Source organism: Trichoderma ghanense, assembly GCF_004382785.1.
Source record: "Trichoderma ghanense strain CCMA-1212 chromosome Unknown scaffold_4, whole genome shotgun sequence".
NCBI classification, from domain to species: Eukaryota; Fungi; Ascomycota; class Sordariomycetes; order Hypocreales; family Hypocreaceae; genus Trichoderma; species Trichoderma ghanense.
In genome coordinates this window covers 1,741,221-1,763,048 of record NW_027395667.1, presented here as the reverse complement: position 1 = coordinate 1,763,048, position 21,828 = coordinate 1,741,221, and the positions used below count along the sequence as shown (strand labels likewise).

Below are 21,828 nucleotides of genomic sequence, written 5' to 3'. Positions count from 1 at the left end.
AAATAGGCTTTCTTGACGGCGCTGAGTGGTAGGTTGAGCCAGCACCAGTGCCGGTATCTGTGAAGGACTGCATTCTGGTGATCACCATGTGATGGATGGGAAATGAGATGAGATGATGCTTGTGGAAGCTAATGATGTTGGGCTGATGGAGAATGTCAAGTTTTTTTTTAGCACAGTGGCAGTTTTGGAATTCCAGCGGGATGGTGCTTGTGTCGATTGGGAGTTTCGACTTGAAGCTTTTCGAGCACATGCCTGGAGAGCCGGGAGATGAGGCCGCTTGATATGAGTATAGCAGCTGCTTGCATCTCGTGGACGGAAGCTCCTTTCAACGCAAAAGAGAAGGGGAGAAAGAAGAAGAAAAGAGAAGAAGAAAGACGACGACGACGTTCAACCACTCTGCTGTTTCCAGAGACCCTGTGGCTGTATCTTTTTTGTTAAAGGTGCGGCAGTTCGGCTATTGATGAAGCTCATGTGTAGAACCGTCGCGGCAATAAGCTGTACGAATCCCTAGCCTCGCTCTGCCTTGAGATCGAGGCCCAGGGGATGACTCTGACGACGAGTGGCCAATTTCCTTTTCCCAGTCATGCTAGATCAAAGGGCTCAAGCGGAATGCTCTCTATTAACCAGCAACCTCCACGTCCACGATACCATAAAACACAGCGGCTGGCGTGAAGTAGCTCGTGCCGCAAAGCTTACTGACAATCCCATACAGTATCTAGGTCGTTACTTTATGTGGGCAGCTTTGTTCATTCTAGGGGGTACACATATACGGCTAAGGCATGTCTCGAGCAACAACGCATACAAAATAAGAAGAGTAAAAGAAGGAGCAATCAGGTGACGACTACATACATTCAAAATGTGACGATGCAACTGACCGGCCGTGAAAAGACGCAACTGATGCAACACGGACAAGTTTGACAACGTCCTCCCCCAACTTCCCCTAAGCCACCTAAAAAAAAAAAAAAACAGCCAAAAGCCGGCTCGGAGCAAAACAGATGCCCAGATGGCGCTACAAAAACGCCACTTTTACAGGGGACCAGCTCCTACGGGTGATTTACAGCGTCTGACAGGGGGGGCAGTCACAGGGACTCCGGGGGGCATCTCCTCGAGGAGGCTTACAGGGGCCAGGCAAACGAGCCAATGGGCGGCTTGGGGCCCCTGCCTGCCAAAACGCCACGGAAAAGCCACAGAGAAGCTCCAATCTATCCGAATGCCCTCCTTGTGACGATTGTCGAGCCTCGTTTTCAGGTGTCGGGACACGCAAGCAATGGCGGGAAAGGGAGCCATCACCTCGTTGGCAACAACTCCCAGGCAGCAGGAGATTTCGTGTGATTTTGTCTATAAATCCGTCATGGCCGCCCTCCTCCAGAATGCCGTCTTCTCTCATCAGACGCCACCGTACTTCAGCTACAACAGCGACTACACGCATCAACTTGACCATCTCTTGAGAATCGCAGTCCTGCTACAGAAAACCCTCTCATCTCATATCACTTGGTCAAATTCACTTATACCAAATCCGGATTCATACAGAAACCACTGAAATGGCCCTGGTCAGTCGCATCTGGGGCTGCTTCAACCCGCCCACGCCCCCCAAGTCCAGCGATGCCATCAGGTTTGGCGTCTTGGGAGCTGCTGGCATTGCGTGAGTCCGCCAACATACACCATCGCTTCAGCGTTACCATCAGTTCATATGGCTAACAAACAAATGCCCACAGACCCCTTGCCTTGTTCAACCCCGCCAAGTCCCATCCCGAGGTCGTCATCCAAGCCATCAGCGCTCGTGATCGCAAAAAGGCAGAGGAGTACGCAAAGTCCCATGGCATCCCAGAGGTCAAGGATACCTATCAGGGTAAGAAACCCACAATCATCTCATCCTCCTCACTAGCCACTTGCTTTCAATATAATACCATTGCTCCAAAGCTACCCCTTTCATGACTGGACTTCATCACAAGGAAGCGCAAGCTAACCCCCCTGGCAGAGATCCTCGACGACCCCAACATCGACGCCGTCTTCATCCCCCTCCCCAATGGCCTACACTTCGAATGGGCCGTCCGCGCCATCCGCGCCGGCAAGCACGTCCTCCTCGAGAAGCCCTCCGTGTCCAACTCCGCCGAGGCCGAGATCCTCTTCAACCTGCCCGAGCTGGACGCGCCCAACGCGCCCGTCCTCCTCGAGGCCTTCCACAGCCGCTTCTACCCCTCGTGGGCCCTCTTCCGCTCCCTCGTCGAGCCCTCCGAGATCGAGCACGTCGAGACCCGCTCCATGATCCCCTGGTGGGCCAGCAGCAAGGACCAGATTCACTTCAACTACGCGCTGTCTGGAGGCTCCATCATGGCCATGGGCACCTACAACCTCGCCGCCCTGCGCCTGCTCTTTGGCGAGAGCCCCGAGGAGTGCCTCGGCTGCGACGTCAAGGCCTACACCGACGGCGTCCACGACAAGTGCGACTACGAGTTCAAGGCCACGTTCCGCTTCCCCGGCGGCCGCACCGGCGTCGCCTCCAGCACCCTCCTGGGCGAGGCCATCATCAAGCCCTCGTGGGTCACCGTCACCACCAAGCAGGTGCCCGTCGCCAACGCCAGCCTCCCCGCCGGCCAGCGGCAGTTCCAGCGGCGCGAGCTTACGCTTCAGGGGCTCGTCCACGGCGTCTTCTGGCACCGCATCGACATCAAGGAGATGAATGAGATTCGCTCCAACGACGGCAGCGCCGTCAAGACCTGGACCAAGACGACGTCCCGCAAGGCCTACACCTGGAAGGAGGCCGGAGGCCAGTTCGCCCATCTGCCGGGGGAGGCGCACTGGATGTCGTACAGGCACCAGCTGGAGCAGTTTGTCAACAGGGTCAAGGGCCGCAAGACGCAGCACTGGGTTGACCGGGAAGACTCCATTGCCCAGATGAAGATGGTTGACATGGCGTATGAGAAGAGTGGCCTGGGGCCTCGGCCTACGAGTTCGTTCCGGTGAAGCTTGATATGAGAGGAGCCTGATTGTTATTTTCTTCTTTCTAGTCGTTTCGAAGGGTTGTCATTGTCGACAGTCTTTCTCTTTTGTGATGAGTACTTTGTACAGATTGTATACACTAGGTACCTAGGTAGAAGTGCCAATACGAAGAATATATGAGCCTTTGCTTCACGTTATCCTGCTTCCATGTTGGCTGACGTTCTCTCATGTTCAAGACTAGTCGCTCAATGGATCCATCACCGTGTTTTGATGAGTCAGGGAACTTGGTGTCGGCAATTGTCGTCTCAAGCGAAAAGAGGCGTGAATCATGGCTACGCACCATCACCTTGTGCAAGGCTCTTAAGCATCTTTTCATCCCCTGCTCCTCAACAAGCGCCTGAGCTCAATCGGTGGTCGGTGATTGGTCAACGACCAAGTCACATGGAAAGTCACGTGACTTCCTGGCCTGGTTAGCTCAATCGGTAGAGCGTGAGACTCTTAATGAGGACACACGTTCTGATGCAATCTCAAGGTTGCGGGTTCGACCCCCGCATCGGGCTCTTCCTATACAATTCACCACCGGATTGAGATATGACGGCGATTCTTTTTTATTCTTTTTTGCATCTTCCTGTTCCCCTTTTTTTCCTTTTCGTCTTGCTACCGAGTGGGTATTAATTGCGTGTGTTTACAAGAAGTTGGAGGAGATCGTTGGGTGCAAGGCCACCCACATGCAGACTCTCTCTCTATATCGTACCTATAGCATAACCCCTTTGCTTGCCTCTACGAGCAGGCATCCTAACTGCTACTTCAATTCTCTGCTCACTCAGGGCATAACATGGTTCCAGTCCAACCCATCGACCCAACGCCATTCCCTCTTCCAGCAAAAAGTACAGCCCAGCTACTCCGGAATCCTACAAAGGCACCGTGACAAGATTCAAGCACAACAAGATGCAACCGCAGACCACAGTAAATTATACTGATACGCCACTTGAATTGCAATATCCCGATATGCCATACCTACAGACACGCTCCCACCCTCTGAATGTGTATGTTCCATGACTGGGAGCACATCATGGCAGGTGCCTAGGTGAAATACAAATATTGTGCCAAAAAAGAAATCCTTCTTTTTTCTTTCTTCTTTCTTTTTTTTTTTTTTTTTTTGTGTGTGTGTTTTAGTTTCCTCCTTCAAGGACTAAGGGAAAAATGCATGTATCTGTTTGCAATCTTTCGTCGTCTGCATAACGAGCAGCTGCGTTTTGGTGGGAAAGATAAATTGACAGCAAAGAAACAGTTTTAGGGAGAGGGGGGACTGCAGTCTAAGAGCGACGGTTCTTCCAAGATCGGGGTATGCAGAGACCAGTGGGAACGCTCGGGTGTGCCAGTGACAATTTCCATCTTATCAAAGGAGTCATCTATGACAACCTGAATAGTCTGTGAGCCTTAACAAGATAACTATGAAGGAAAGAAAAGCAAAGACAAAAAGAAGAATCGTTCAGAGTCATAAGGAGGTCTTCCGTTAAATGTATGGTCGTCACGTTTGCGAGAGGGAGAGAATGCGAGTGAGTGAGTCAGGGGTGGGAAAGGATATTTCCCGATTCTTGAGAGTTGAGTAGACAGTCAAAAGACGTTGATTAATAATGCAAAGTCGAATGAACAGGAAACTTTATGCCCGAGAGCGCGTAGATGCCAGGGGGGTATTCAAGGCAGACTGCCCACTAGATTGGACATGATGGTGGTTGTGACTGTGGTTGTGACTGCGCGCCCTCTTGGTCGTGTGAGGAAGCGTCCCGACGTCGTGTTTGCCTAGGAGAACTAGTCAGCTTCAGATCCATCAATCGTTGCCTCGCGTTGAGAGACTTACCATCGCAACATGCTCTGACATTCTCGAGCCGGTCCGCTTCCATATCTTGACGCTCAATCATCTCGCGAAGGTCTTCAGCACTATCGTGGACCTCGCTCGCCTGGTAGATGCTAACGTTCTGGGCACTAGCCGTCCTGCTGCGGATCGTTCCGGACAGCTTGGATCCGCCCACCTTCCAGTACGAGCCTACCCTGCTGCTGATGCTGCCTGAGATGGAAGGCTTGATTGGCGTCGAAGCATGCGAGGCATGCTTCCCCGATGGCGTCAACGTGGGAATCTCAAAGGAGATTGCTTCGGCCAGCGATCCATCCCGGGTGGTGCGGGAGTTGTATGATGACAGGGACGGCGCCGAGGGCCGGGAGGTGCCGTTGGCCGCCCGTCGGCCGAACTGAGGGTTGAACTCGTCGACATCCTCCCGGGCGAGGTCGGCCGCCATCTCTTCCGCGTCGGAATGCCCGTCATGGCCGTTGCTGGTTCTCAGCAAAAGATACGACAGCGCGTTGAACCACGTCTCGTGACGCTGGCCAGTAGTGCAGGTAAACTTGATTGTCCTTCCGGGCGAGATAATCACCAAGCTCTTACGGTGGAGGCCCGGCGGCATGGGGTTGTCGTCTGTCACCACTCGGACGCCTTCAATCGGCAGACTCTTCGCCTTCATCTCGGTACGCCCGGCCGTTGACGGATCCCTGTCACTCCAGTAGATGGTCCTCGTGTATGGATGAACCCAGAAGTAGCGGCGATGCCGCTTCTCCGACAGCTCGCCCCGGCCAGCCTTGCGCGTGTACTTCCAGAGGTATTCTCCAATCATGGTCTGCGTGATGGCCTGGATCATCCTGGGGTCGGTGTTGGCACCGAAGCCGCTGGGATCGATGCCCATCTCGCTGGCCCGCATTCCGAACCGATTGTCCAGTTCCGACGCGAACGAGGACACGGAAGATTGTCGAGACATGGCGGCAGAGACCCGGACCGGCGGCGGCGGCGGCGGCGGCGGGTACTCGGCAGTACCGTGAGACGAGCCGGCGCGGGGAGGAGCGCGAGGAGTAGGAGTGCCGCGACCAGAAGCAGGCGACATCGGCCTGGTTGAATTGGGGGTTCGCGGGGCTGGCTTCGTCGCCGAGGCGGGCCACAGAGGCGGGCCCATGGTAGTGCCTTGGCTCCCATGGGATGAGCCAGCACGGGCTGCCTGGATCATTTGTTGATGGTTCGATGGCAGAGGGGGCGCGCCAGCGAGCGAGGACTTGCCACTGGTGGCGCTGCCAGGTCGGTGCGTCGGCGTAGGCTCGATAACAGCCGCTGGGTCGAGCGTCCTGCTCTTGCTGGAGACGGCTGAGACGGGGCTGTCGTGGTTCTCTTGAGACGCACGGTTGATCTTGACAGTACCCACGGTGTCAGGAGTGCCAGCGGCGCTGGCGGACTGGTCCTTTGCAGGGGTTTCAGCTCCAGCCTTGAGCAGCTGGTCGATGGCTCCTGATGTCAACGAGGTCTGGGCGCCGTGGTCGCTGGTCTGGGTGAGCTGCTGAGCGGGACGGGAGCCTGCATTGGCCGAGATCTCCCTGAACGGCCGCTGGGACTCGGGAACGTCGACTTTCGGTGACACGGGCCGTGACTGACTGGTCTCGTCCTCGGCAATGATGGGTGATGAGGGGACGCTCTCGGGTCGTCTGCGGGTGACATACGACGCGAAGAGGTTTTTGTCCGATATCTCATCACCGTCATCAACGAAGGGAGATTTGATGTCCTTGGGGAGAATGAACCCCCCTCTCTTTGTCGGGCTGATAGGCTGAGTGTCAACGGACGAGATGGGAGAGAAGGCGAACTGAGGAGCGAGAGGGAACACGGGCTCGACATCCTCTGTTACTATGGAGGAGAGGCCAAGCACGGGGACTTGGGGCTCCTTGGACTGCACCTCGGGTCGAGGCTCGGGCTGAGGTGGCAGCAGCAGCTCCTCGTCATCGATGGGCAGCTCGTCGAATGGAATGGTGTTCTGGAAGGAGAGAGATGAGAGTGTCAGCGGCGCGGAAGCGGGCTCGGGCTCGGTCTCAACGACGGGCTCGACCTTTTCCACTGCAATCGTGGAGAGGGTCAGCGTCGGCAGCCAGATCTCCCTGGGCTCCAGCTGCTGTGTCTGAATTGATGAGAAGCTGAGAGGTGCCGGTGGGGGGGCCATGATGATGTGCACGGGCTCGGGGGCGGGCTCGGCGACAGGCTCGACTTGCTCCGCCACGATTGGCGAGATGCTAAACTCCTGCAAGGCGGCAGCCGGAGCTTCCAGGGCGATCGCCTCGGCAGCGGTCGGTTCAGGCAGCTCCAGTTCCTCGACGACGGGCTCGATCTCCTCAGATAAGATGGAGGCCAGCGTAAGCTCGGGCGCGGGAGCTTCGGGTTCCGCCTTGGGCTCCAAACCCTCTGCAACGATGCCGGAGAAACTCAGCACAGGCGCAGGCACTTCAGGCTCTGCTACCGGCTCCGAGCCTTCGGTTGCAATGGCAGACAGGGAGAGGACTGGTAGGGGGACTTCGGGCTCGGCCACTGGCTCCAGGCCTTCGCCCACGATTGTCGATAGTGAGAGCACTGGAGGGGGGACTTCGGGCTCGGCCACTGGCTCCAGGCCTTCGCCCACGATTGTCGATAGTGAGAGCACTGGAGGGGGGACTTCGGGCTCGGCCACTGGCTCCAGGCCCTCGCTAATGATGGTCGACAGTGTCAACTCAGCGGGAGGCACCTCTGGTTCCGCCTGGGGCTCCAATGCATGAGCAAAGATGCTGGACAGGGAAAGATCCGGAGGTGGCACGTCAGGCTCAGCTTCGGGTTCCAACTGCTCGGCCACGATAACAGACAGCTTCAGGTCGGGAGCGGGGATCTCAGGCTCGGCTAACGGCTCCACAGTCTCGATGGCGATTGGTGTCAAGCTGAGGGTGGGAGGTAGCACAGGGGCCGGTGCCGGCTCTTGGTGTTGCTCCTCCTCGAGAGGCTCGATGTGCTCGGATTGGATGGCGGAGAGATTGAGCACTGCAGGGGGCGCGGGCGCAGCGGCAGGGAGGGGCATCAAGTCCGGCTCGCTGGGCGACCGCGACGAGGGCGGCACAGGGAACTGGGCAAGTTTCTCGCCAATGTCGTACTGCGCACCGGCATCGCTGTAGGCCACTGTAGACGCGGGGCGCGAGCCCGCGGGCGCGTCTTCGGCGCTCCGCCACGATGCTGTGGACGCGCGGAAGTCAGTGTTGGGGATGACCGACTCCATGGATCTCGGGCGCCTGGCGGCCTCGCCCATGCTGAGCAGCGAGCCGCGAGACGCGCGGTGGCCCAGGGGGTCGATGCTCGGAGCGAACTCGACGGGGTCGGTCATGACGCCGCTGTCCACCATGATGACCCGGGGCAGCCGGGGCACCGCTGGGGGTGGTGTGACGGCGCGGCGCGTAGAGGCCGGCGTCATGGAGCGAAGGCTTCTGCGGCTGGGGGTGTAGGCAATGGATTCATCGTCGCTGCCAAAGTCCTGCAGCTCGGCAAAGAGACTCTGGCCGGGCGTTGCCGGGTCACCACCACCGCTGCTGAAGCTTGCGCCGGGGCTTTGGAACTGAGGCTCTTCACTCTCCTGCCGAGAGCTTCTTCGAGACTGTGAGAAGCGGTTGTTCATGCGCATTCTCCGTAAGGAGGCGGCGGCAGTGGGCGTCCGGTACTCATTGTACTCGGGGAACTCGTCATCTTCGGTCGAGGTAGAGGCGGTGCTGTCAAAGGACTCCCGCTGGGCATGTCGTGAGATACCAGGCTGTAGGCTAGGAGGTCGCCTCATGTTGCCGAAGCCGCGGACGGAGAGTGCAACCTCAGTAGGGGCGTCACTCTCGTCGGACAGGTCCTCGAGTCCCGTCTGGAAGTCTTCCGTCTCGGTTGAGGGCTCGTGAGCAGTCTCAAAGGCAGAATCGCCGCCAACTTCCTCGGCCGCACTTTCAAACTGATCGCTGGTCTCGATGGATTCAAGCACAAGCTCCTCTCCTTCGTCAGCTGAATCCTGCCCATGTTGCTGTCGGAGATGCTGCTGCTGCCGCTGCAGATGGCGTCTCTCTGGAGAGCGGGTGCCAACGCGAAGACCGGAAGACCGAGGTGAAACGTCGTGAGCATCTTCCCACTCTGGATCTTCCGTGACGACGGGCTCTTCGATGACGACCTCCTGGCGGCTGGAGCGGAAGCTACCGAGAAGCCTGGGCTGCCTGACCTTGACCTCCTTGGGTTCGACCCTGCGGCCGCGGCGGACGGGGGGCAGGGCAGGGCCCTTTTCGAGCTCGTTCCTCGCCTTTTCCAAATCGTCGCGAAGGTCCTGGATGATGCGTCTGAACTCGAGCTTCTCGGTCTTTTCACGGTGCAGCTGGCTTCGCTGGCTCTGGATGGTTCGCTGGGCATGCTGCAGGGAGGTCTTGAGCGTTTCGGTCTCGAGCATGGCGTGCCTGGGGGTGGTGCCCTTCATCGGCGACTGCGGCGGCGAATGCTCGGGCGTAATGTCCACGGCGGAAGCCTCCAGATCCTCGTCGCTAGTGCCGGAAGAAGACTCGCGCTCCTGGGCCTTGGCCCTCTGGGCAGCGATGGCCTTGGCGAGCTCCAGGTTCTGGCTGGTCAGCTCATCAATCTTGCGCTGCATGGCGGAGCGCTCGCCGTCGGCCATGGCAATGGCGCGCTTGGCGGTGCCGAGCTCAATGTCGTAGTGCCTGGTGGCGGAGGCGTGCTCCTCAGTCAGCTTAGAGAGGGACAGCTTGACCTCGTCCAGCTCCTTTTGGGTGGCGGCCTTGGCGGCATTGGAGGCGTGAAGGGCATTGTCTAGCTTCTTCTCGCGGTCGGACGCCTCCTTTAGCTGGCCATTCATCTCCTGCAGCCGAGTCTGAAGGTTCCAGTTCTCTTCCTTGAAGCGATGTTCACTCTCGTCAAGAATCCTTAGACGCTGCTGCAGGGCCTCCGAGTCGCCCTCGAGCCGGGCGACATCGTTGCGGAGGTCCTTGACCTGTTCATCTCGCTCGCCGAGCAGGGTCTGCAGGTTGCGGACCTGGGCGATGAGGGATGTGCTGATTTCGGCGGCGAACTCGATGTCTTGGACTCTATTTGTCGGCTGGTTGCGCAGCTTACGGTTGGGCGCGCTGACCTTGGTGGGTGAGCCCGTAGACTGGTTCTCGAGTTTTGAGGGACTGGCGGATCGCTATAGCACCATGATTAATGACAGCTCTGAGAAGGAATTCAAGACGGGCCAGGATACGGGGAAAGATCTGATGTGCGACGCAAAAATGTGTAACGATGGAGGTGTTGCATGGCGGCTTCATGCGGAACGGGAAAGGGAGGCATTCAGGAAGGGTAAACAGCAGGGAGAATGGGGAAGCCAAGGTGGATGAAACAAACAGAACAAGCCACATGGAAGAAAGGAAAGCCGTTGTGCTCACCCTGCCTGACCGGCTGTCCAGCATAAAGGGCGAGCCTTGGTTGTCGGTGCTGCTCGCTACTCTCTGCTTGGGCAAGAAGACCCTCGCAGACTCTCGCGCCAAGTCATTGTACTCCTTTTCGATGCTGACCAGCTTCTTGCGCAGCTCGGGCGCCAGCTCCTCCTCGGCCTGGAGCTTTTCAATCTCCTGCAGCTGCTCGGCGAGGGCCTTGCGCTGGGAGACGAGGGCCGTTCCAATCTTGCCGGCCTCGTCCAGGCGCCGGTCCGTCTCTGCCAGATGGGCTTCCAAGGCGCGCTTGGCCTGTCGCGGGTCGGAGCCGGGGCCGGCAGCGAAGAGCTCCTGGTCGAAGTCGGAGAATCGCAGGTGGGACGGGGTGGTCGAGGAGGCGGAGAAGAAGGGGTCGTTGGCGGCGTCTCCCCCGGGCGCAGAGAGATCGAGCCGGTCCGAGGTGACTGACGACGACGCCATTCTGATGAAGGCGAGTCCGCCAGAAAGCGCAGCGTCGGTCGGTGGCTAGCGGCGAACCATCAATGGGGAGCGTCTCGGTGCTTGAATCCCCTGGCAGGTTCGGGAGGCGACAGCTCGAGGCGTGCCGCAGCTGCACCGGCGGTGTTTTTGGTTGCTTGTTCTGCTGTCGCTGCTGTCGGGTTTGCGCCGGACTGGTGACAGCGAGGGATGCGGAGAATTCGAGAGGGGTTGAGCCGTTTGATTGTGTGCGCTGTGCTTGTTGGTGGTGACGAAAGACACCCGACGCAGCAGAGACGCAGAATTGGGTGAGTGAGCTGGCGTCTGGCACGGCGCAGCCCCTTGCGTTGCTGAGGTGCAGCGGCGGAAGAAAAAGTGCAGGGGGGGCGAGCAGAGCAGGCTGATTGATTGGATTGGTGAGTGGTCCTGGACGGGGTAAATGGATACACGTCCAGGGACGAAGAAATAGTAGAAAAAGAAGAAGAAAAAAAAATAAGAGGCGTCGTCGCAGGCCCTGCTGCAGCAAACCGGGGTGGTCGAGGTAAGCGGAAAAGGTGGTTGATTGGAGTAGAGGGCCGAGGAGAGCTTCTGAAATGACGCTGTGGATGCGCTGCGCACAGGCGGGACAGAAAGCGCAGAGCGTAGGCGAGATTGGGCGGGAAATTTGGAAGCCCCCAAGGAAGCCGAAGAGAAGGAAAATAAATAGGCAAGGAAATATAGGGATCGATCCAGGCGAGAGGCGAAAGGCTAAAGGGGGGGAATGGACAACAACAGAAAAGGCAATAGAAAAGAAACAAATTGGAAAGAAAGCGCTGGTTGAGGCTGCGGGCGACTCTCGTCGCTGTCCGGTGCTGTTGCGAGGTGGCCAGGCAGATAGATACCTTGCAAGTAAATGCCTACTACCTTGAGGTCGCAGGACCAGACAAGAGGCCAGCGAATTGAGGGGTCGCCGATTGGAGCCGTATTATTTGTTGTCGTTGTTGTTGTTTTGGCCTTGTTTTCCCGTTGTCCAGGCCGGGTCAGACGTGGCTCAAGCCGTGTGGGCGGACAGGTCTCAACTCTGGCTCCAGTCAATCGACGCAGCGCATGGAACAGCTCCGTCAGTGTCAGCGCAGGCGATGGTGAGTCAAGGCCAGACGCAATGGAATGGAGCTTTACGCGCAACCGTCGCTGTTGTCGCTGAGCAGATCAGATCGGTTTGGCCAGGTCGGTCGGCGCACTGCATGTACAGAGTACGACCAGTTGCGACGGCCTTTTGTTTCTTCAGCAGCGCGCGGCTCGGGTTGCAAATGCGCGCAACGTCGATTCGAAGGCGGCCAAAGAGGAGCAAGGGGACAACGAGGCGCGCAATCCAACAATTCAAACGACCCAACGATCCAATTCAAAGCTGGGTTCGCAGCTTTGCTCTGGTTGACCAGCTAGACAATTTCCTTTTTTTTCTTTGGCGATTTTTTTTGTTGCTTTTTCTGTTTCGATCCTGAGGTATCTTGCGATGAATGAGCGGATAGGGTGTATCGGACGCGTAGGGTTGCTGCGAATCCTCCCCTCAAAAAAACACGAGGCGTTCTATTATTATTCTAGCGGTAGGTATTGGTGGTGTAAGGAGTGTATCGAGTCGGGGGCGGACAAGAAAAGAAATTCAAGAAGAGGGAAAGGGAAAAAAACAACTATGGGAAAAATCAGAGGTCCAGCCGCGCGGAGGACAAGGACTTGCCAGGACTCGGATTTTCGTGGTGAGGGTTAGGGGGGAGAAGAAGAAAAGAAGAAGGGTTGGAGAGGAAGAAGGACAAGAGGGGAAGGAGGAAGAAACAAGAGAGTATCAGATGCCGCGAAAATGGAGGAGAAACGAGAACGCTGCTGCGACTGCGTAATACAGCTAGGACCACTACGGGAGGGCTAAGGCACAACGAGATGCAGAGGGGGGCCTTGCCATTTGGTGGAGAAGCCGACCAGGGGAGTTGTAGGACTGGTGACAGGAACCAAGGTAACAAGGCAGTAAGTAGGTAAGTAGTATGCGATGGAATGAAGTTGGGCATCAGGTTGGCAAAGTTGTTTGCGTCCTGTTGAAGTGGGAGGACTAGCAGTAGAGGTTGAGTGAGATGCAGATAGTGCTCGATACAAGCAGTCGCTTAACGACGATTCCCTCTCTTCCCTGAGGAATCTCGAGATGGAGGAGGGGAACCGGTGCCTGGTGTCTGGTGTGCTCTGCTGTGCCTGGCGCAAGTCGCTGCTACAACGGGCGCAATAACGGCAACGGCCGCACTGCTAACCTACAGGATACTTCGATGAGTAGTTGAGCATCAATTCAACTCGAATACCTTGGTAGTGGCCGTCTACGGACAGAATGCCTAGGTAATTGTTTGCCTGTTTGTTCCGTTTCTATTTCTGTTTCGCTCCTCAGCCGGCCGCATGGGTGATGCATGAATCAATGCTCAAAGGCGTGCCAGCTGCAAAACCGGGCCTCATCTTCCAGGTCGCTCGCCGGTCATGCATCCCGAGAAAATGCTCGTGCCAGGCGCAAACCACGAGCGAAAAGAGGGACGGGATTTGATCGCGAGCCAACGCCAAAAAGCGTCGCCCACTGCAGAGTAACGGGAGCTTGTAGCCGATACTTTGGAAAAGCACAGGGCAAAACACCCGACAACTCGCACATTCACGCACTCACACCATCACATCACATACGACGTACGCAAACTCTCTCTCGCCCTTTCATTACCCTCTCATCACACCCTCCGTGAGGCAGCAACTTGATCAGATGCTCTCCCAAAAGCGGCCCAGTGCGTGTTTCAGCATCTGCATCACCCTCTCATTTGTGCCCCGATCCTAAATTACCCCGTTAACACTGCCGGGTAGCATCAATCATCATCATCACGATGTGCATCTCCGATTTTATCGCCAAAAGCTACATACAAGCTACAAAGCGTGTGTACAGTACATGCACTCCAGAGCACGTCAGCCGAGCCAAACCTTGTTGTTGCTGGTGCTTGGTACCTGCATGGTATCGCACGAGGTCGAGATGCCGCATCACTCACATATCAGGGCCTGTTCCGTAATTATGTGACTGCAGCAGGGACACTGAGCCACGAGATGCCTGCATGCCCTCCTAGCCAGGTTGGGCACCAGGTACCTCCTTGTACCAGACCTCAACTGTACTCAGCATCGCTCCGAGGATCTCCCCGTTTTCCCAGTCGGCATCTCTCCTCTTCGCTCTTTCTCTCTCTCTCTCTCCTCTCCTCCTCACCTCGTCATGGTTGTTCATCACCACTATCGAACAAGATTCTCAATTGAACTCTCATCATCCCTTTCCAGTCCCGAGTTGCCTCGGACTAGCGATCCACTAGCAGGCCTCTTCCCCGCCAGCTAATCACGCATGGAATGCCTCCCCTGGTGGTTCATTGGGGCCGGTTACTGGCTCCTGAGCCTCTTTGTTCTCGCCGTCGGAGAGCCGCTCTGTCCTATTCGCTCACGGCTTTGCTGCTGCTATTCCCGACCGAGGTTGGCATCGCCCGCCCGGCCCAGCAATCCTGGCCCGGCGTGTCAGACAGAGTGTCGGGCGCCAAAGAGAGCTTCGGATGGGCGACACTCTTGCGCTACGGGCGATGTTGGTTGATTAACGGAGCGTTGCCCTAGACTCTTTTGCCCTCTAGCAGCGTCTCGTCCCGTCTTCCGAGCGATTTCTAGAAGATCTGGAACCGTCTCCATCAAGAAATCACATACCATACGGCAACCTCGAGATCCCCATCACCATCACCTTTGCTGCCCATCATCATCACAGCTACTCGCTCGTGTGTTTGCTACAGCCTTAACTAACCCATCTCCAGGTCATTCAATGTTCCCACCCTCCGCCCTCTCCAGCTTCGGCCGCGTCCATGCGCCGGCTCCCCTGCATTAGCAGCTGGCCACTGGCATGTCGCGCTCTCGCCGGCGCCGCACACCGCCAAATCGTCAGCTGCTCCTCGTGCGCTGTCTTTGTCGATCGGTTACATGGCCCGAATGCTGAGGCACCACGTACGGGCGAGTACTCATACGAGTACTTTTCAACAGTATAGGCATTTCATGGTCGGCCACGGCGGTATTTCGTGTATTTCGTGTATTTCGTGTATTAAAGGGCGTCGAGCCTGAACACTGCTGGCAATGTCCGCAATTGCCACTCATACCACTCATACCGCGTCACATGCAATTCGTACAGATGCCGTCCGTGCGCAAGGTGATATTGCTGCAGCCTGTGAGACACTCACAGCAGTGATTTGATGGCACGGGGGTTCAAAGCAGCAACAAGTCACCGCAGTAAGCTCGAGCACACCAACGTGGTACTACTGTACTATACAGCATCTAGCGGCTCATCCTTATGCAGGTCAAAGATGACGGCGGAGCTTCATCTCAGATTGACTCTGGGAGATTGGGCCATCACATTTGACGAGGCCGGAAGTCGGGCCACGAGATGACATGGCGCCTCCCTCCATGCCACTTTCGTCTCCCTGCCTAGTCTCCAAGATTGTAGCACCACCTGAACGGACAATTACCTGTGATGGCATCGAGATGCTCTCATCATTCATACTAAGACTGCTCCCTTGTACGAAATCGACACTACTTGTACAAGTTCGTAGACCATCTGCTCCTCGATTACATGACCATCAGCAGCGAAAAGCCCTGATAGCATTTGGTCACACTCGTCCATGCTCTGAGCCGTCAATGGCCGATCGTGATCGGATCGTCGGCGGACATGGACTAATACACCATGTCTGTCCTTGAGCCCTACCCGAGAGCCCGACATTGCTTGCATGGAAAATCCTGCCAGCCATGTGCAACTCTTTCATCCCACATTGAAGAGCTTTTCGAGCAAAGATGTCGTACCGCTGGAGCAATTCTTTGATGAAGCATGTCGATGGATCTCGTGCATTCTGCCTATTTGTCCTGTATGAGCAGCTGCATTTCTCTTGCACATTGCATCGATCAAAGTTTTCTCTATAGCTATATGCCACTCTCATACATACTCCCCTGGCCAGCTGATCTAACGAACACCAAGATATATGCAAGTCTCAGAATTATCAATTCTGGTCCATCCACTGCGGACAGTCGCGGCCCAATACCCATCCGTTCCCATTGGCCAAGCTTGGAGCAAGATTCAGCCGAAGGGAGATGGACGGAAGGGCAAGTCATATCCCCACCAAGCCACTCCCTTTGGCCAAATCAGCTTGCATATCAAGAGACATCTAGCTGCGCTTGAAATATTAACGGCCAGGGGGGAGGAAGCATGATTTTGGCAACAATGGGAGAGAAGGGAGGGAGGAAGGGAGGGAGGAAGGGAGGAAGGGAGGGAGGAAGGGAGGGAGGAAGGGAGGAAGGGAGGGAGGAAGGGAGGAAGAGGGACAAGGGTGCCGCAAACCTGGTAGTGCTCGCCCATGGCATCCGAGATGTCACATCGTGGATCTTGGCCATCTGTGAGGCCGTACGGAGTCCTTTGCGGATAAACTTGTTCTTTTCAATGACTGGGGGCCTGCGATAGCCTTTCAACTCGATGTGGTGGTTTCGAAGTGTTCAAAGTCGTGTGTTCAAATCTATACTCTGGAGAAAAGCCTAAGAAAGGGCAGCTCCTACAGCCCTCGGGTAGCCTTTCCCCAGCCTCCCATAACCATCACTGATCATAGGATTCGCATAGACCGACATTCTCGTAGTAGGCGTTTCATCACGACCACATACGTGTCTCTGCCTACACGTAGTGTCCAAGACATCAAGGCCCCGGCATCGAGCCTCCCTACCTATCCCTTTCATTGTACAGCGGCACAGAGATTGCAATGTGCCCTCTCCCTACATACAGACGGCTGACAATGTCCGCAGACCGGCCAGCAAGGTGTAAACAAGGGACATGGCAGAGATGGAAGAAACAGTATGCGAGAGTCGAAAGATGAGGAGGGTGAAAAAAAGTATAAAGAAGACCATTGTTCCCACCATCCAGAGGTCTTTTCCATCCTCATCAGCATCCTCTTCTGCAACCATCACCAGATTCACTCAACTCTCCTCACAACTCTCACAACACACTCTTTGTTGAACATCAACCACCACAACCTTCAAGATGCAGTTCTTCGCCGTCGCCCTCTTCGCCACCAGCGCCCTGGCCGCTGTCTGCCCTACTGGCCTCTTCTCCAACCCGCTCTGCTGCGCCACCAACGTCCTCGACCTCGTTGGCGTTGACTGCACGACCCGTGAGTTTTCTCCATCTCTGGTTTTTTGACATCGGGACAGTCAGTTGACTGACACTGCTTGATAGCTACTGCCGCCGTCCCAGACGGCGTCTTCTTCCAGGCCCACTGTGCTTCCAAGGGCAAGCAGCCCCTTTGCTGTGTTGCTCCCGTTGTGAGTATTGTTCGATTGGTGATGAGGCCAGACACATCAGAAACTGAGATTGCTAACTCCTTACGCCAAGGCCGACCAAGGTGTTTTGTGCCAGAAGCCCATCGGCACCCAGTAGAGCAGCGGCTTGCTTTACTGACGGCAGTCTTGAGTCCCATCCGAGGCAACTCTGGGCTCACAGGCAGCATGTATCATTGGGGCTCGCAAATGGGAGGATCCGAAGGGATTTGAGGCTGGGTTCGCCTAGTGGAGGAATGGGTAATGGCAGATTTGCGAGCAGGACATACGCGTATGTAGGGTTGTAGTCAATACATCACGGAACAGTTGGAGCTTGCCCGGCACCGGTAACTGTGAGATACCTCGCTCATTGAGATTGAAGACATCCTAGCCTCCAGTAGGGACGGAGGTGAAGGCTGGTGGAAACAATAGAGCAACCTCAGATGACGTTGAGGTTTAAGAAATTGATTGTCATCCGAGGTTCAAGAAGTTGATTTGGAATCGACAGTCCCGTCTTGATGGCTACAAGTTAGCTGGTGTCATTTCTGAATCCTGTACAGTGTCTGATATAATCTACACCTCGAATTGGCCACTTCACGACCGAATTGGTCAGCTCCAGGTGACAAACCCGACCCACTTTTCCATGACCGTCTGTCCATTTCTAGTAGGCTTGTCAATTGCTCTTGATTGCAAACCTTCCAGCTACAATAATCCAACTGCCGGCACTTGCTTGTTTCAACCCCAACTCCTCTCGACTTCCTGTTGAAATTGGGCCTCGCAACCAGAACTACACCCATACAGACAGAGACCAAGAGAAATAGCAATGGCAGACACCGAGACCGGCAGCGCGCCAGTCGCCCTCTTCAAGAAACGAGGCGCAAAGGGCAAGGCGAACCTGCGCAAACGACCGGCGACGCCTCCCCCCGCCGCAAGCGACAGCGACAGCGACTTTTCCTCATCAGAAGACGAAGCCGGGCACAGAGTCAAGAGGCGGAAGAAGACGGCCGTCGTCACCGCGGCGGCGAGGGGCGCCGCGCCCAGCAACCGCGACGACGACTCGGCCGGTGCCTTCACGGCCGACAGAAGCGTGCCTATCGCCGACAGCAACGACGCGACCAAGCACAGCAACTGGTACGACGAGAATGCAAAGGGCGCGCTCTCGGCAAAGAACCTCCTCGGATCTTCAAGAGTTTCCAAAGACGCACAGCCCGACGGCACGTACAAGGGTTTGGCGAACCAAACGTCGTTCATACAGACGAACCCGGATGCTCCCCGAAAAACGGTCGGGCCCATCAAGGCACCCACAAACATCCGCACCGTCACGATAACAGATTATGCCCCCGACACGTGCAAAGAGTGAGTTTCATTGCCCTGAACCCGCCCTCAACGTTCCATCTGTCATAATACTAACCTGTCATGACTCTCAGTTATCGCATCACCGGATACTGCGGCTTTGGGGACAATTGCAAGTATCTCCACGCGCGAGAAGACCTCAAGGCAGGCTGGCAGCTGGATCAGGAGTGGGAAAAGGTCACCAAGGGCAAGAAGAACCTGGGGGGAACGGTGGTGGCCAGCGCGAACCGGAACAAGGCGAAAGAGGAAGCCGACGACGACGACGACGACGAAGAGGCGATGCTCGAGAACATACCGTTTGCCTGCATCATCTGCAGGGAGTCGTACAAGGAGCCGATCGTAACGAGGTGCGGGCACTACTTTTGCTTGGGGTGCGCTCTGCAGCGGTATAGGAAAGACCCGACGTGTGCGGCGTGCGGCTCGGGCACGAATGGCGTGTTTAACTCGGCGACGAGGCTGAAGAAGCTGCTTGAGAAGAAGAGGGAGAGGGCGGCCAAGAGGAGACAGGAAGCGATAGAGAGGGGGGAGGAAGTCAGTGATGAAGAGGAGGAAGGGGGAGACGACTGATGCGATGGGACAAGATTACGATATGTACCAGGGATCGGATATAGACATGGGAAGATGGGTGCCTACATTTTGCTGATAGACACGGCACAAACACAACTTTTACATGTTTTAACTACTGCAGCCAAATATTCACACAAAGGGATGCTTCTGTGGTATTCGCAATTTGCAAACGGTCGGTTCTCTAGGTCAAACTGATATTCCTTTGCAATGATACCCGAAATATGACATCTACTCCGACATCGATAATGAATAGCTGCAGCAACTCCCGACACTGTGTGACAAACCCGCGGGCCTTCACGTCATCAAGCTCCCCAAAACCCCCCGATGCTGTCACCGATAAGATTACAGGTACCTTGATTCGTCCAGTACTAACCTAGTACCAGTACAAGTAGAGCCCGCTAAACCAAGCACGGGGTCCATGTGCCAATTCATTCATCCATCCAGCCCCGCCATGTGATCGCATCCTTAACCCGGGAAACTCAGAGCCCCTCAACCGTTGCCTTACATTTCCCCTTTGGCTGCCTGAGTCGTTGCTGTATTATAGGTACCTAGCAAAGATTAAGGGTAGTTGTCACTTGGACACGCAGGACGGCACTTTGTCTATCAAAAACAGATCACGGCCAAGGGGCGAGTCATTCTTCTTCCACGGCTCTTCGACCTTGTTTGCACTTTCGACGGTCTGGTGTCACATGCCCGCTCTGTTGGCCGCTGCCTGGCGATAGCAGTTGACTTTCAAGGGACGCGGACCTTCTCCTGCGTCGCCCGTTTGCTCGTGCTTCTTCTCTTCGTCAATCTTACAATCTTACAACAACCTTTCGTCTTTCGAGCCGCGAACTTCTATACAACCTCGACAGCGTCTTCCTTCTCTCGCCGTATCACATCATCGTCTTCTCTCGCCATATCACATCATCCGTCATTCTCTCACGCTTTCCATCCGAAACCTCGGGAGACAACAAGGCTCCAGACAACAACACAACACATCGTCACCACCATGAACTACCTCTACTCGACCGTCAACACCCTCCGGGACCGCTACACCCCCGTCACGCACACCTCCACCTTCCGCACCACCGGCCAAATCACCCCCGAGGAGTTCGTCGCCGCGGGCGACTACCTCGTCTACAAGTTCCCGACCTGGTCCTGGAGCGACGCCGACTCCGAGGCCCTCCGCGCCAGCTACCTGCCCCCCGGCAAGCAGTTCCTCGTCACCCGCAACGTGCCCTGCCACCGCCGCCTCAACGACGACTTCGCCGGCGACGCCGCCCACGAGGAGTCCATCATCCACGAGGGCGACGACTTCAAGGGCAAGGCCGACGCCGCCGATGATGATGACGACGGCTGGCTGCGCACCGGCGGGCTGGCCAGCTCCCAGCCGCTCAAGGCGCGCGAGGTCAAGACGGTCGACGACTCGGGCAACGTCGGCGACGACGATCTGTACGGGCTGGACGACGACATTCCCGACATGGAGGATGAGGAGGAGGATGATGCCGTGCTTCGCATCGAGCCTGGTAACACGTTAGTACATCTATTTGACTGCGTTTGCTCTTGTTGCTTCAAAAACAGCAATGACAAGACACACCTTGACTGACCTGTTGCTAACCTATCCAACCCATCGCATCCAGAGCCCGACGCACCTACAACCTCTACATCATGTACACCCCCTACTACCGGACACCACGCCTCTACCTCTCCGGCTACCAGGCCAACGGCCACCCTCTTCCCCCGATGAAGATGATGGAGGACATTGTCGGCGACTACAAGGACAAGACGGTCACGCTCGAGGAGTTCCCCTTCTTCTCCAGCCGCGTCCGGATGGCCAGCGTGCACCCGTGCAAGCACGCGCCCGTCATGAAGTCGCTGCTGGACCGCGCCGACGCCGCGCTGCGCCTTCGCAGGGAAAAGCTCAAGGCCAGCAAGAAGCAGTCCGCCGACGCAAAGGACGTCGAGGGCCTGGCGGACGAGCTGGACAATCTCGACGTCAAGGGCGCTCACGAGGCCGCCGACAAGGACGAGTGGGAGGAGGTGCAGGAGAACGAGGTCGACGACCAAGAGGTTGCCATCCGAGTAGACCAGTATCTGGTCGTCTTTCTCAAGGTGCGTATTGCAGTTCAACTTCTGGGATCCTTGGTCGTGGAAGGACTGGTTTACTGATTGCTTTCACAGTTCATGGCCAGTGTCACCCCGGGAATCGAGCACGACTTCACCATGGGCGTCTAAATTGCAACATGAGCAGAACAAGAAGATGAGAAGGGGGAAACAATGGTCACAATCAGCTTCCACGACTGCCTCATGTTTCAATGATACGCCACACGTATGTATTCTATTCCAATCACATCAGTTCTGCAGCACCGCTTCTTCTTATTCTTGGGTTTCATGCGTCTGCGGTAGGCGTTGAGGGCATCACTGCCGAGGGAGTTACTGGCCCGTTTCGTTCATATCCGAATGTCATTCTGTCTGATTCAGGGTAGTAAAGAATAATAGAAGTACTGGGGAATCGTGTTCACGTCAGTGTCAACTTTTGAAAAGGCATAATCAGCTTGGACGACGCTGTGTCAAGTGCAATCCATCCATCATACATGGTTGGTGCAAGGGCTGTCTCATCTACTCACTGGAGAACTTGAAGATATGTCAAAGACGAACTCACTCACCCGTCGGATGGATCAACTGGCTTTCCCTTGCCTTGCATGTACCGTAGACACTTCATAGTGAGATTGCGAGCCGATCAGTATCCAAACTTTGCAACCCCCATCTTCTGTCTTGCTGCTTGACTCGGCTACCAGCGGACAGCCCTCATCCTCAGACCCGCAACAAGACACAAGACTGGGGCGATGTCGGCGTTAATGTGAACAAGCCAAGACCCAGCAGCAACCGTGCCTA

General features: G+C 56.1%; 7 protein-coding genes across 7 annotated transcripts; 4 read left to right on the top strand and 3 right to left on the bottom strand.

The window, feature by feature from the left end:
- Window positions 1–1,541: 1,541 nt before the first annotated feature.
- Window positions 1,542–2,964, top strand: CCMA1212_004750 (D-xylose 1-dehydrogenase; the record flags this gene model as incomplete). Its single annotated transcript, XM_073702041.1, has 3 exons — window positions 1,542–1,642; window positions 1,716–1,849; window positions 1,979–2,964. The coding sequence occupies 3 exons, from the start codon at window positions 1,542–1,544 to the stop codon at window positions 2,962–2,964; spliced, it is 1,221 nt and encodes a 406-aa protein (XP_073559482.1).
- A 1,639-nt stretch (window positions 2,965–4,603) lies between these two features.
- On the bottom strand, window positions 4,604–10,686 carry CCMA1212_004748 (Anucleate primary sterigmata protein A; the record flags this gene model as incomplete). Its single annotated transcript, XM_073702040.1, has 3 exons — window positions 4,604–4,743; window positions 4,802–9,980; window positions 10,219–10,686. The coding sequence occupies 3 exons, from the start codon at window positions 10,684–10,686 to the stop codon at window positions 4,604–4,606; spliced, it is 5,787 nt and encodes a 1,928-aa protein (XP_073559843.1).
- A 1,676-nt stretch (window positions 10,687–12,362) lies between these two features.
- On the bottom strand, window positions 12,363–12,719 carry CCMA1212_004747 (uncharacterized protein; the record flags this gene model as incomplete). Its single annotated transcript, XM_073702039.1, has 1 exon — window positions 12,363–12,719. The coding sequence occupies one exon, from the start codon at window positions 12,717–12,719 to the stop codon at window positions 12,363–12,365; it is 357 nt and encodes a 118-aa protein (XP_073559681.1).
- Window positions 12,720–16,735: 4,016 nt separating this feature from the next.
- On the bottom strand, window positions 16,736–16,918 carry CCMA1212_004746 (uncharacterized protein; the record flags this gene model as incomplete). The annotated part of the gene is made up of 1 exon (XM_073702038.1): window positions 16,736–16,918. One exon carries the CDS (start codon window positions 16,916–16,918, stop codon window positions 16,736–16,738), a length of 183 nt encoding a protein of 60 aa, XP_073559682.1.
- On the top strand, window positions 16,757–17,152 carry CCMA1212_004745 (Hydrophobin-2; the record flags this gene model as incomplete). Its single annotated transcript, XM_073702037.1, has 3 exons — window positions 16,757–16,886; window positions 16,952–17,037; window positions 17,108–17,152. 3 exons carry the CDS (start codon window positions 16,757–16,759, stop codon window positions 17,150–17,152), a joined length of 261 nt encoding a protein of 86 aa, XP_073559611.1.
- Window positions 17,153–17,854: 702 nt separating this feature from the next.
- Window positions 17,855–18,951, top strand: CCMA1212_004744 (Pre-mRNA-splicing factor cwc24; the record flags this gene model as incomplete). The annotated part of the gene is made up of 2 exons (XM_073702036.1): window positions 17,855–18,387; window positions 18,459–18,951. 2 exons carry the CDS (start codon window positions 17,855–17,857, stop codon window positions 18,949–18,951), a joined length of 1,026 nt encoding a protein of 341 aa, XP_073559683.1.
- Window positions 18,952–19,942: 991 nt separating this feature from the next.
- Window positions 19,943–21,168, top strand: CCMA1212_004743 (Autophagy-related protein 3; the record flags this gene model as incomplete). The annotated part of the gene is made up of 3 exons (XM_073702035.1): window positions 19,943–20,466; window positions 20,574–21,045; window positions 21,115–21,168. 3 exons carry the CDS (start codon window positions 19,943–19,945, stop codon window positions 21,166–21,168), a joined length of 1,050 nt encoding a protein of 349 aa, XP_073559676.1.
- Window positions 21,169–21,828: the final 660 nt, after the last annotated feature.